This window comes from Lontra canadensis, unplaced genomic scaffold (genome assembly GCF_010015895.1).
Source record: "Lontra canadensis isolate GAN:19392208 unplaced genomic scaffold, GSC_riverotter_1.0 scaffold40, whole genome shotgun sequence".
NCBI classification, from domain to species: domain Eukaryota; kingdom Metazoa; phylum Chordata; class Mammalia; order Carnivora; family Mustelidae; genus Lontra; species Lontra canadensis.
The window spans coordinates 4,081,105-4,096,009 of record NW_022631034.1 but is presented as its reverse complement, the minus strand read 5'-3'; the positions used below and the strand labels follow the sequence as shown (position 1 = coordinate 4,096,009).

Sequence of the window (14,905 nt, the reverse complement as noted above, 5' to 3'; positions counted from 1 at the left end):
GCCGTGAGAAATTCAATTAAAATAACCACCTTAGAGTTATTTACTGAATTTTAGAGAAAAGTTTAGGTTATTTACAGTACCTGAATAAAAAAAAATCAGAATAAAATTAACCAATTATTAAAAAACACAACATATGAAACTTGCTTAATTCAATTCTTTAGTATGATCTTACCATTTAGAATATAAACAGAAACAATATAATACATAGGATGTAGCTTTCAATATTTCAAACCATAACCTAAAACAATTTTATAAGGCTGTACTGATTCTCCTAGAACATGCCTTGCACTATCCAACATATTGTTAATACTAACACAGTGTAAGATTTATGGTACTATGACATTATCTACAGATTGCTTTTAGGGAAATATGAAAGGAACATAAAAAATATTGTGCTATTAGAATCACAGTATAAATAAATGACTGTTTTGATTTTAAATTTATTTATATAGATCATTTATGATTTAAAGTTTAAACTCTTCATATAGTTTTAGCTGATTTACTGCTTATTATTTTTAACAAATAATAATACCTCTGTCATTATTATTATTAATATTAGATACCAGGGAGGGCTCCATTGTCTGATCTGAGTAGTAGCAAGTAATTATACACCATCAGAAAGACAGCTTCCAGTGGAGGATATAGTACTGGTATATTTTTCCTGTGGAAACAGATCAACTTTCCTGAAAGACTTCCTCCCCTAACATATAGGATATCCAGGTACTCCTTGATTTCCTGGGAAATTTTATATAGGTGGGAAATTCTGCCCAGTTTTTCCTATGCCATTTTCTGTACATGTTTTGAAGTATCCCTATAGATAAATAAAGCCTAGTTAGAGGCTGTATGTACAGCTCTACTCTGTGTGAGGAATTGTCCAGCCCCAAGATGGAAGAACTGGGCCATTCTCTTCACAACATGGCACAGATGGGCTGCTTGGCAGCCCTCATCTGTTACACAGAGTGGTCCTAGTTGTTTTTTAAAAAACAATTATATAACCGTGCAATCTGCATTCTGACTGCATGCATTTTTTTTTAAAGAGATTTCTTAGAACTGTTTTAAAATAAGATTATGACACTAGATGAATTTTTCCTAAGGTTTAATGGATATAATGAAAAGTAAGGAGATAATTCAATTTTCTTCTTGTGGTTTGGCCATAAGAATTCCTTTTTCATGAGTCTATCAGAAAGTGTGAAAAAAGAGAAAACAGGTACTGAATTGAAGCATCTGGGTTAGAGGAATGAATTCACTTGCGTTTGTTTGAGAAATTACATGTAGGTAACACATTAAAACTACATACTACTTGAAATAAAACCAGATAACTATTTAATGTCTGTCTGTTGTTAAGCATTAATTTTCTGGTCTTTTCGTTTTTCAGATTAAAACATTTGCATATGCCCACACACAATTTTTCTACATATTAAAATAAGACAAGTCAAATTATTAAAGTTAAGCACTTAAAATATAAATTTTCAGCGTAAGCACTACTCACCGGTGTTTTTTGTTTGTTTGGTTTGGTTTAAATTAATGATTTAAAATAATATCCATATCTTTCTGGCTTGATTTCTTTGCCAGGGAAGTAGGATAATGAATGTATTCATCTGGTTAGGTGTGTGTGCAAAATCTATTTTTGAGAAGAGGACAGAATGTAACACAAGTATTTTTTTTTTCCCTCCATATCATCCTCCTTGCTTTCCTATTTCCTCCACTAGCCTTGCTTCAGTTGCCTAGACAGGAGTCCTTAGTTGCTCACAAAGAGCAACTAAGAATTGCAGAATTCTTTCTGGTGTTTAAAAAAAAAAAATCCTTTAGTCAAAATCCTAATATCATGATGGTGTAGGCTCTCAGTTTAAGAATCAATCTTTCTCTTTTTAAAATTAGAATTAACAACCACACCGCTTCTACAGTACAGGGGTCAGAGGAAACATAAACATGCAGACACATGAAAAAAATACTTTCACTAGACACCAAAATTAAAAGAATTTCCTGAACGCAATTTCCTTTCTTCTTTTCAAGAATGCTCTGGACTTTTTGTTTTTCGTAAGTGAGACTCCCTGGGGCTTAAGTTTGGAGAAAGAGAAAGACCACGAAAACCATTTATTAACATTGGGTGGGGAGGTGGTCCAAAAGAAAACTATATAGTGGGTTCACATTCTGTCTCGAAAGATGTATAGCTATTTACAAAAAAATTATACTTTTAATAAAGTGTTACTGACTTGTATATAAATGCAGTTGCTTTGTTGTTAAAATTCTATAAAGGATTAAAAGGAACAACTGAAAAATATTAAAAAAGTAATGAAGCTATCACTGTTGAAATTTGTTATTGCAGAGATAATAAAATTGAGGTTCAGTTATTTACTCAAATATTTCTAGCACCACATGCTAGATATTTTCTTTAGATACTTTAAAATAGTAAGAATGTCTTCTTTTCCTTGGCATATATAACTAATTAAATATAAAAGACATGGAAAATCACCATAATGCATCTTTTTCTCAGCTTCTAAATTCTGTAGGTCTTCAGATTTTTTTTAAGAGAATAGAGAAAATGGTCATTATAATTTAATGAACACCCACAAATTATGTTTGTTAAGAAATACACTAATGTTAAGGAGAAGTTTTGCTGAAGGGATACAGTCCCAGAAATGACTGTGGACGTTTATAGATTTAACATTTATGTTTTTGACTACCATGAAGGATCACAAGTGTCTACTGGAAGAAGTAATTTCTAATTTTGCTGAGGCATAAATGTGCACGAAAATCTGTGATATATATGTGCATGTGTGTGAGTGTGTGCTTATGATGTGAGTATGTGTGTATATACAGGATTCACAAATATGAATAAATGAGCTTAGCAGATCTAGTAGTTTTGCTTTGGTTAGCTAATTAATGGGTGCACTGAATGCTTGACAAATTATACTTACTGCATTTAGCTGGTGAAATTATATGAGGGTGGTATTAACATTTGGCACTTTGCAAAGCTCTTGGGATATATGCCTTAAGAACGCAAAGATCTATTTTGCTTATAATTGGCATATAGTTCATAAAAAGCATTACCATAGATTTAAAAATGTTTTAAAAATAATCTTCCCAAAAGTATTTCTCATGAAAATTATTGTTAGATTATTCATTTTCAGCACATATTTTTAAAAAAATAGGTATTAAAAATATATGCCAAGTTTCAATATAAATGATTGTAATGTCAAGGGGTTTATTCTGAAGGTCACAATATAATGTTCAGATGATTTTTTAAACCAGCATTTCATTGTCATCATGAAAAAGCGTCTGAATGAATACTAACATTATTATTTTGGTAATTTTAGCCATTATCCATAAGGATTCATGTGAATTTATAGGCCGGAGGGTTTTTTTTTCATAATTAGAAGGATAAGTGAATTTTTCTTGAGTGATAGGTAGCCAGTAATAAGTGCAGCAGAATCAATAGAAGCTATAGGCCTAAGTTGCCCCAAGGTGCTGCATTAATCTTGCTTTGCTTTCAGCGGAAAAAAAAAAAAAAAATGGAATTAAGTAAGTAACCCTTGAGATTAGGGTGAATAAATGCATATCAAATATTGGTACTATTTGATCCTAAGTCATCTACATAGATGCGGTAAGATAGGACATTAGAAATTTAAAAATAATTTCGGTGCACACATTTCTGTCCAAATTTTTCTAATCCAAAAGATAGTGGGATGAGTATCAACTAATAAAACAGATAGCAAGGCCATCTTCTTCCAGGCAAAATTCTATGAAAAGATTATTTAATACATATATTTCCATAATTTCCTGAAGTTGTAATTTACATTAGTGTCTATTTCAATAAGCCAATAAGCAGTAGGTGCTATGGTATAATATTATGGTGGTAGAAGTTAAAAAGAAAGGAACAAGAAAAAAAGTGTCACTTTCTCCAGCGTGTAAGAGATCACACTATACTGTCAGGCACACACCTGCAGAGGGGATCTAGCAGAGGCCAGTGATTTCTTCCCCAGCCCCAATTGTTTCTGGGGCTGCAGCAGCAGGAGTGATTAACTTGGGTTCACAATCTTTGACCTTTCACTGCCTTCAAGCGTATTTTTGATAATACCAAGTGCCCAGGAAATGCAAGTGAATCTTAAAAAGCGTGAGGTAACTGTGAGCATTTATTAGGTTCTGCTAACTGAGAGAGTCCTGTATCTGTAGCACATGGGGAATGATTTGGGTCATGATAGGTTTTAGATCAGTTAATATACTCTACTGTGTAGTCTTTTCTCCATCCCATAAGATCTGTTTTTCTGGATTATTATGAAGATGATGTAAGATAATAATGTACATGAAAGAGCTCTATCAAAAATGATGAGTTATGTTCTCTGAAAATGTCAGGTTTTATAAATAGGCGAGAAGGCTTCATTGTATGGTAAAAACAGCAGGAAACCTGGTGCCAAGCAGAGTCAGATTCAGATTCTACCTACTACTACTTTTAGGTGCAAGGGTAACAATAGGAAATTGGTAGAAGTGGGTAAATTCCTTTGTGTGACACATGAGCCTCAGTTTCCTGGTCTGTACAATGGAAATAAATACTTCCTTTGAGGGTCTGTGAGGCTTGTGTGAAAAAACATATTTAAGGTACCTAATGGTACCAGGTACAGTGTAGATTCTTAATAAATCCTTGTCTTAATTCTCCTGGTGATATATTTATTCTACCATTAATCTGGATTATAAAAATGGCAATTTGAATTGACATTTTACAATATTATATTTCTCTCTAATAACATAAAATTTCAAGGCAATAACTAAGCTCAATTACAACAGAACACATCCGAAGAAGCACATGGAACCATTAATAATGTCATAGAAAGTTGCCATAAATGCTTTTTGGAGAGGCAGGAAATAAATGATAAATGAATGAGTGAATGAATAAATAAATGGATAGATAGAAAATAGTAATAATTTTATAATTTAATAATGATTTATACATGTTAAGTGCCTGGTTATAAGTACTATTAATTTTTTTAGGAAATTAGAATAAACATCAGTAAATAAAAAAATTAAAGGAAATTAAACATTAAAATAATTTTGTTGTATATCTTGACATTTTGTTAATATGTTGCCTAAAATTACCATAGAACATGTAATTTACTGTTTATAGTATAGGGAGCCTATGTGGAGGTTGTAATTCATGAAAAATGTACAAAACTTGACCTGGCATGTAATAAATATGAACAAATTAGAAATATTCAAAAACACAGAAAAATCTGGGAGAGTCTTCTCTCTTCATCTACATCAATATTCACTTTGTAAATAGAAGAACAGATTCTTCAGTCTTCATTTACAAACAACTACCTTCTTTAATTAGTTTATTATAAATTTGTTTAAAACATTTGAAAAAAATAACTAGATACGTTTGGTAACCAAACAGAAACTCAAACCAGAAAACAAGTAACACCCTGAGTTAGGACCTCAGCTAGTACAAATAGTGCCTTTCCGTCAGTTACCAATATGGAGGTTGGGAAAGGTTAGAATCACAGAAAGCTTCCCTTTCTGGGTACACAAGCTGCAAAAATAGCATCTCTGTGTGACAGAGAAAATACGAAAAACCACCTCTCTTAATTGCAAGAGGTATGGTTTACCAAGCAGTGTATGGGGAAAGGATGTGGAGTTCAGCCCCTGAACGTTCCCTGAGGAGTCTTTGTAACTCCGTTTCCAGCACTTAACTGGTAATACGTGAAAATGTTAATTTAGGTTCCTCAGGACATCCAGAGGTATTTGCCATAGCACCTACCTAAAGATGGCTAGTATTGTCATTCAGAAATTTTATAAATAAAAAGAGCTCCCATATTTCCATGGGAGAATGAACAGTTTTATCAGTTTTATCTACAGAAAATACTTCTTTATAAATTGATCTTACTTTACATTTTCAGTGCAATTCTCATGGCTAACAAGCATTTAGAGACGGCAAAGAAATCTTAAATTGCTGGTACAAATTTTTATTATCTTAAGTAGCAAGACAAAAATGTTGTAATAGGTTTTTATGCATTTGTAAGTCAAAGGAAAATAACTTTTGTCTCTCTCCTCTCCCAGTGAGGACTCAGGGAAATTGAACCTCGACCATAAGACCTGTTAGCGATGGTCAGTGGAGCCAAGAAAGGAAAATTTACGAGAGGGTGACTCTAAAGCTTGGCAGAAAAAACAAAGACATTTTCAAATTAAAGCAGCTCTGCAGAAGAGCTGTGCCTGAGCACAAAGATGAGGGGGCGGAGAATTAGAGTGGAATCCATGGGAATAAGTAGAGTCTGGAGTATTCCTGAAACATCAAGCACCCAGTGCCCATACCTGACAAGGCTCCTACACTGGCAGCAGGATAGGAAAGTCACCCCAGATGCCTAAAGTTGAAAGCTTATATGCTTTAAACTGGTAATTTGGGGTCATGTAATCTTTTAGGAGTGATGGAGCCAACTGTCCTGTCTATATTCCTTTTCCCTCCCTTGCTTTCTCTTCTCTCTCTCTCCACACTCCCTGCCTCGTGTGGATAACATATTGATGATAATTCATTTTAAGATGGAGTCTTTCAATACTCAAACTATTTTTGGCTTGCAATTTAATGTACCTTCCAAAGAGAATTCCTTTAGGTCATCTAACTGAGGAAGGTTGAAAAGTCTCTAAATATTAGAACTCTGTAATATTTCTGATATAGATTCTCTTAGAGCTATAGTAACAGTTAATGAATCTGTTCCCTTGGGTACCCCAAACAAGATCAGAAAGTTAATATAGCAACATAGAGGCACCAAATTGATATTTGGGGAACAATTTAAACATTGAGAAACAGCCTTTCAAGTATATTACCATTTTTCAGACACAGAATATATCCATATTGTTCTATAGATGGCTGAGTTTAATAGGGCTAAACATTAGCAAAATAAGGGGCTTCCCATACAATTTCAAGGGGTGCAAACAACAACTCCTTCCTATCAAGATCTTGCTAATCTGCTCACTAAATTTTGAAATTCCATCCTATTAGTTTAAGGGCTTGATTCCTATCAGTTGCCAAGCCCATCAGGAGAGGGGCCTAGTTAAATGTTGTCTTATCTATTCCTCAGTGCAAATCCAACATTCAAAAGTTCTTAACTTAATTAGTTTTTTTCCCCCAAAAACAACTGTGGGTGATGAAAAAGCTGTGAATATAGATGTCTCTTTGGTTTTATTCCTCTATGACACTATGAAGAAAACTATACAGAGTTAGGGATTGTTATTAAGACTAATTTAACAATAAAACATGGATTTGAGGTCTTTGGCCTTCATTTTGCTGGGATGGGAATTTGTTCCTCATGTTCATTAATTTTATTATGAGAGAAGTATTTGGAGGCTACTGTCACTCTGTTATCCCTACTTTGCATTGTTTTTCTTCATAAAACTTACTAGGCTAATGACTATATTAATAATATAGTCATAATGACATATTGCATGAAAATGACTCATTAGCCTCTAACAGAATATAACTAAGACAGAGGCGTTAGTCAATCTAAACAGGTAAAATGTGCATTCTCACTTTTGCCTGAATTAAACAGCAGAAATATTCCTTCGACAATGGAAATGTTTCGTCTTCCACTATATTTCATTTCAAATGAACCTACAATTATATTGAAAACCCTGTTAACGTGTTCCTTTTCCATTAGTCTAGGATGAGTATCAATTTGCTAGCTAAGCCACGAGGTTGTTTCTCAGGTTTTATTTCCGTGTGATATTTTCCACAAAGACAATGGGCTGAAGAAGCATTTAGGAGTGCCAACCACTTCATTTCCATTGTAATTTAGGTCTCTATGTCTTTTCCAAAGGGATCAGCTGAAATCCAACAATAATTTCTAGCTCTGTTCTCAGAATGCATCAGCAAGGGAAGAGAGGGCTATCTCCAAAAACATTTTAAAAAATATACGTTTATATATCTACACACACACAAAAGAAAGGAAAACAAAGAATAAAAGAAAAAGAAATGAGTAATAAGAAAATGAGCCTTAAAGCAACTCAAAAAGCCATGTACCTGCTCAATCCAAAAAGCAAGCTGTTCAGCAGGAACCTGAGAATCATTCTAGCTCTCAATATTCGTTTAGCAGCTAAGAGTTTGGGCTCTACATTATTTGCCCTTGTGCTTTTTGGACTCGGGAGAGTCTATAAGCAGGGTCGTATGTACAGCCTAAACACATTAAGTGAACAAACAACATTAATTGGCTTTGGTATGCTGACACATGTAAGGCAGTCCATACTTACTTTCTGAAGAGGTAGTTCTTGTAGATCAAATTTAGACTTAGTCTGCAAGTTTAAAGTCATGCTTCTGCCTGCATGCATTGCTGAAATACCTCCATAGGGCAGCATGCCAAGGTTAACTGTGTTGTGTTTGTAAGCAGCATTCTGAGTAGAGGAAATAATCATGTGACAGGGTGTGAACACATGCTCAACAAACTGATTATTACATGAACATGTTTAAATTTATAACATTTAACTTTAAGCGGGCAAACATTAACTTTCTTTTAAACATGCACTTGATCAGACAGAAGCATACAGTAAACAGGGTTAGTTATGCACATAATGAGTACCATCCAAAACTACAGAAAAGACAAAAAGCAAGGATACATTCTGTTTTACATTTGCTGCTAACTCAAGGGCATAGAACCTATCTCTCATATATCATGATCGTAGTGACTTTGGACAAATGTTCGCCTGTGGTAGTCTATTAGTTAAAAAAAAAAAAAATTCAAACAGTGAGATTTTAATCAAATTTTGCCAGCTCCAGATCTCATGGTCTCTTTCACATTGTGAGATAAACACATACAAAAGACAGATACCAGCTTCTAATTCTGCCCTAAAACGAAGGCACTACAATGTTAAAGCCAAAATAAGTGTCCATTATTGCTCAGTCTATAGACATAAATACAGCAACTCAGAAAAAGAGCTGGTCAAAAAAAGTCATTCAACCTGACTATTGGCTCACTGAATTTACTGATTAATTTAATTAAACCAGTCAAAAAAATTGTTTGTGGATCCAAAGTTTCTGACTTTTTTTGTTTGTTTCTTAAAAATTACATTTTAAACTGGAGAAATTTCACAGTGATACTAAAGGAAGTATGATTTGAGCTATTAAGGTTATTTATCTAATATACCTAAGTACCTATAGAGCACTCTGGTGATATCTGCATTGTGGCTATCTTTCAGCAGGTGCATCTCAGGTTACTCCAGGGATTTGAGAGCTAGTTAATTTTTCTTCTACAGAACTTCATTTAAATTAAAACATTTTGTATGTCCCGTCATCAAATAGTTTCCATTAGTACAATCTCCACTTTCCACCTTCCGTAAAAAAAGTAGGAATTGACAGTATTTGGTCCCTTTAAGTAATTCTCTTATTTTGGGAAAAAAAAATTTACACAAATTAACTTAATAAACTTTTTAAAACTGAGTGTTACTGAACAATAACAGTAGGCAGCTATTCTATTCTAAAGGCATTGTTTGCAAAGTAATGATTTTTAGCATCAGTTTCCCTAAACTCAACTGAATGACAGTTATACTCCTGACAGTGTGCTGTTTTACCAATCATACTTGTTATGGATCCTTGATTATTTCATCCAGTGATCTTTCATTGTCACCATGCCAAAGTTGAAAAGGACACCGGACATTTCAATCTAGCACTTGAATGATTCCTTAAGGTTTAAGATTATTCCAGTGTAGTGCCCTCTTAGCTCCTGTAGAAGGGTAGCAGTCTCGGACATACGCATTCGTGTTTTAAATTCTCTCACAGTGGGGCTCTGTTGTGGAAGCATGAGCCTTGAGGTTAAACTACAGGAGAAAACAGCATCTTTTATCTATGGCAGTACTGGGAGCTGCCTCTCCAAGGTCAACAGCAGGCAAGATCTTTAACCAACATTATCTTGGGCTGTTAAGCTTATCCAATGTCCAGGCCTCTGGGCATTTCTCTCTTATGAAGAACCGACAAAGGGCTTGTAGTTTCTAGTGTAACTATTTGATTTCCAGGTTTAAATCCTCAACTAAATTTCACTGGGAAGGAAACAGACCGTATCTCCGGTGCAGTGTGACTTTGAACACTATGTTAAGAAGCACAGCTATGTTAAAACTAGGCTTACATAAAAAGTCTTTGCTTCCGTACCCTGAATTAATCTTTTTGAGTAGCTGGGAAGTTCTAAGTAATCTACAGCCTGAATAGCTCAGTCATGCACTTGAGAGGGGGAAAGAAATGTTACTTGGAGAAAATAAGAGGACAAACTTTCAGGATCTACTGCCTTGAAGCAATACTGTCCAGTAACTTAATTTCTTGAAATTAAATAAGAAGCTATGGACTATACATTGAAACTGCTCTGGGAAATGAAAGACAGACTAAGGGAACTATAAACGAAGAGGGGAAGCATGGAAACTAACTGAAAAGGAAGGTGTTGTCACAGTAATAGAAAACACACATGAGTTTACTTTTAGTTTTCTGGATCTGGGCCGGGCAGGGCTTGCAGACTTCTGCCAATCTAAATCCCCCTCCCCTGGTCCTATTTTCCTCTCTCCAAATTCCTGCTCTAGCTAGAGGAGTAGCTCCGATCAAAGGAGAGGAACCATTATCTGAGAAACCAGTAAATACATGATGGTACCAAATGCTTAGCATTTTGTCTTCTTTTTCATGCTTTGTTTTCACTCACTCCTCTCTTGCCTCAAATTACTAGTCATGTACATATGCTCTGAAAAGCTTCTCATAACCTTTCTTGACTAGTTCATCTTACCCTGTTACGTATGGTCGTGTCTACACGAGGCCAGAGTTCCCAAACTGTACTGTATTATTTGGCCCCAAATATTTCCGCCCTCCAAGTTATCTGTCTACATGGAGGGTATAAGTTGAGGTAAGGCATGGTGACAACTGACCAGGTGTCTCCCACTGACAGCCAGTCATGAGGCTTTGATGAGGCTCCCTTCAATGGGACTGAGCACACCTATTTGAAACAGACATTCTGATGAAATAGTTTGCAAGGCAGAACCAATCTCCACATTGAAAAACTAACACCCACACCCACATTTGTTAGTTCACTTGTTCCTAAAGATAATTGTTTTCTTGTCATGTAGACACGACCTACAAACAATGTAATTATTTAAAAAGACTATACCTGAAAACACAAAATTCAATATTAAGGAAATATATAATAAACGCTGTGGCCTGTGCTTTTAGCAGGACACCAAATAAAATAATAAAACTATTGAGCAAAACTTTCTAAAGGTATATTATTACCCAGATCCCTATTTCACACTAAGTATTTAAGCCCTAGAAAATGAGAGCAAAAGGCCCTATTGACAAAAAGGACCTTAAGGTTCCAAGGTCAATGCAGAGTACACAAGGCCCTCTACACCAAAGCCACAAAGTACATTCAACGATAAGGGTCAATTGATCATAGTTCTAGAAAATGAAGTATCAGTCTCTTAAGGAGATATAAATAGGCAACAAAAAGTAATTCTAGGCTTTGAAACAAAATATATTTATATATATTTTTAGCCTCCTCAATCACTATGCTTCCATGCTGTATTGTGACTCAGTCTGTAACTGAATTGGGATTAATTTTCTTTTTTTTTTTTTGGTTGCAATATACACACTAATTTGTGCCTTTGTAGTCTTCATAAAGACATCATCTATTTTTGTTGCCTATAGCATGATTTGAATTTAAACATTTCTTTTTGTATAAAAATCAACATTCTAAGTGGCAGGATTTTTTTTATTAAGTCAAATAATGTGTAGGAGGGCATTCAATCTCTGCTTATTTTATTTTTCTGTTTCTTGCTGGGAAGATTATTGCTCATTAGAAGTAATAACTTTAGTAGTCCCATAGCAGTAACTGTATGCAAATTTTATAAACAAATTAGGCCTGACTTTATTATAAGTGAGTCTGTGCAGAAAGGGGCAAAATACTCACTTTTTATAGATTCAATAAAAATCATACTCTTTAGGTCGCTAGAGAACAGTTCTGTGTCCTAGGAGAGGCATTCCACCTTAATGGCTAGAAAGCAATTGAAGCACCATCCCACATAATCGAGTCAAATTCTTTCTTACTAACAATATTTAGGCTAGATTTGATAAATCATTCACCTACAGGTTATGGACTCTCGAAGAGCATTAAACAATATCCATGAGAAACTATTACGATCAATTTCCCCACAATAAGAGAGAAATAAAATGCTGATCATCTATTCATTCATGTAGTTCATGCTTCACTACATGTGCTTAGAAATGCCAATAAAGGAAAACTAAAGGCAGGAGGGATATTCTTACAGAGAAATGCCAGACATACCCTGTCTAACCTTCTAGCTTCTATATGTCTAAGCAGCTGTTGTCTCCAGTCTGCAGGCATTTTACCACAGCTCTCCTCTCCCTTCACAGGAGTGGGCCTCGTCTTTATATCACTGTTATCTGATGGCTTGTCACCATAGTTACCCAAGTTATAGTCAGATGGTATTTTTTCCAAAAGAGCTGCCATAGTAGGCCTAGCTGAAACTGGCCTGGTTTGGGAGGCACCGTAACTCTCTGTACTGTAGCTTCTTGCAGACAATGGCCTCCTCTGGGTAAGGTTTTTAACTGGAAAACTTCCCGCCTGAGCTTTCACTTCTTGATATGAAGGGTGTTCATCTTCATACCTGCCATTCCTTTTCAGGAACTGGGACTCAGTCACTGAAACGCTGCTTTGGCGATCCAGACCGCCCCTATATGGAGGTCTGCCGTACCTATCGCTCGGAGGCAGCTCATGAGGTTCACTGACCCTTCTAAACATGGCCATTTCTGTGGCGCTCGCCAGGGAGTCGGCTCTTCTCAGGAAGCCTGCCCTGGCACCTTGGCTTGCAAACTGGGCATTCACCACAGCATCCTCATTCACAGATGGCTGAGAAAATGAAAACATTTGCTCCATGGGTGGGTATCCTCTGTAAGCTCTAGGACTAACCAAATCCTTGGCGATGTTTTTGCCAGGCTGTTGCACGTACTCGGAATTGTGTTGAAAGGGGGGCGGTATCCTCTTCTCGGCTTTAACTTCCACTGCTCCTTGGGGATTGAAGCTTTGGTCAAACTGATAGACTTTTTTGGTCATGGAAGCTTTTTGTTGCTGTGGCCCTTTACTACTTCCATAAGTGAGCATCTCGTCATCCAGCATCGGCACTGACTGGCTTCGAGACATACTGGACATACCATGCTCCGGTCCCAACATTTTATCTGGCCGTTCATGACTTCCTAAGTGATCACTCCCAGTAGCATAGTTTTCTAATGGTATATTATACACCTTGTATGTACCAATGTCAATCTCATCGATACTCTGTGACTTTTTGAACTTATTGGACTTGATATCTTTCATGAGTGGGGAAAGCCTCTCTGTGCTTTTACTAATGGAAATAACACCTTTAGATGATTCTGGGCGGCAGTGGATCTGAGAAAAGACATTGCTAAGACTCCTGTTGGGATTGGAATCGTGATACTCCCATGGTACTCCTGGAGAAAAAGGACTAGGTATTTCAGTAGATTCTTTTATATGCTCTTTCCTTTCAGGCAATGGGCTGGTGGTGGGGGTTGTCTCTAATTTGGAAGGGAAAGCGGTCCTGTCTTCAAAAGGACTAGGGGTTCTGGTCCAATTCTGCCAAGGATTGGAAGGAGGCACTTCTGTATCTGGCGTGTGTCTGTGTGTAGACTGCTCAAGTTCCAGGGGAACACCAACAATCCTATCCTGCCTAATCAAAGGCCTGCGTCCGTGAGAAGATGTGCTTCTAGATTTCGAACTTAAGAGAGGATTGTTGTTGGCATTCTCGCCTGTGGTCTCCTCTGCAACAAACCCTGTGTTATCATAATGTGAACTGTCAGTCCAGTTGTCAGTGAAGGCGTCGCCCATTGGCAGCCGGTCAGGACGCTGTGGTAGATTCCCTGGGGGAACAGCCTCCCGCTGGGTGAGCAATGGCTTTGAATCAAGAGGCTGTGGGAAAGATTGTGCAATCCTGTGAAGACAGTGGGAAGAAGAAATATGAAAACGAGGAAGAGCTGAGTCTTTGCCAGAAAGAGAACAAGCAGCCCAGAGTGCCACAATCCTCTAACGGATGTTTAACGGGTCATTCATCCATACCTCATTTACAATTAAGGTGGCACTGTTATTTCATGTCCTGCCCCCCCCAAATCCACCCCTTTACCTTGCTCTTTTATTTTCCCCTTGTAATCATTACCTTATAACATAGTATATCATTTACTTACCTATTTTATTTATTGTGTATTGTTGTGTGTCCTCTGCCCTCCTGAGGGCAGAGATTTTTTTTTTTTTCTCTTCAGGCCTAGCATAGTGCCTGGCACATAGTAGCCATTAAAATACATATTTGTGGGATGATTAAATGAATGAAAGAAATAGATAGGTCTTCAGTAATGGTCCTAACACTTGTTTGATAATTAGAATCACCTGATTCTTGGTCCTCATTCCTGCAATTTCTGATTCAGTACTTTTCCAAACTATTACTGGTCAAGAGTACCTTTCCTATAAATACTTGATATAGCCACTGAACCCAAATTGTCTTCAAGTAACATTTATTTGAAGGCCAGGTATTGAAAACACTGAATTCATTGTTTAGGGAACATGTTTTCCTAGAATATAAATTATATATTATGACTTTTGGTCATTGGTTTGTTTACACCAGTGAGCACAGTATTTTTAGAAGATGCTCATTTTTCTAGGCTTATTCTAAACTGTTTGCACACTAATAACATTAAATTATATAGATTTTTTATCAGTGAGAGAAAGACTTTTAAGTGCTCTTGCTAATTAAAAAATAGTACATTTAGAGAGAACCTTCCAAAGCACCTCATTAATCTCAGCTTCTATCACAAATAATGAACTTATAAAGTGAAAGAGTTAAGATTTTTATGATGGGCACTGACAGGGAGAAATAG

The 14,905-nt window shown here is 36.1% G+C and overlaps 1 protein-coding gene across 5 annotated transcripts in view; it reads right to left on the bottom strand.

The window, feature by feature from the left end:
• LRRC7 (leucine rich repeat containing 7) overlaps window positions 1-14,905 on the bottom strand; it is a 547,026-nt gene that overhangs the window by 72,107 nt on the left and 460,014 nt on the right. For 3 of the 5 annotated variants that reach the window (XM_032870083.1, XM_032870080.1, XM_032870081.1), the window contains 2 exons: window positions 12,288-13,968; window positions 8,233-8,373 (listed from right to left, as the gene is read on the bottom strand). In XM_032870083.1, coding sequence (XP_032725974.1) covers window positions 8,233-8,373; window positions 12,288-13,968 — 1,822 coding nt within the window. The remainder of the gene's footprint in view (window positions 1-8,232; window positions 8,374-12,287; window positions 13,969-14,905) is intronic. The other 2 variants (XM_032870084.1, XM_032870082.1) reach the window with 2 other exon arrangements.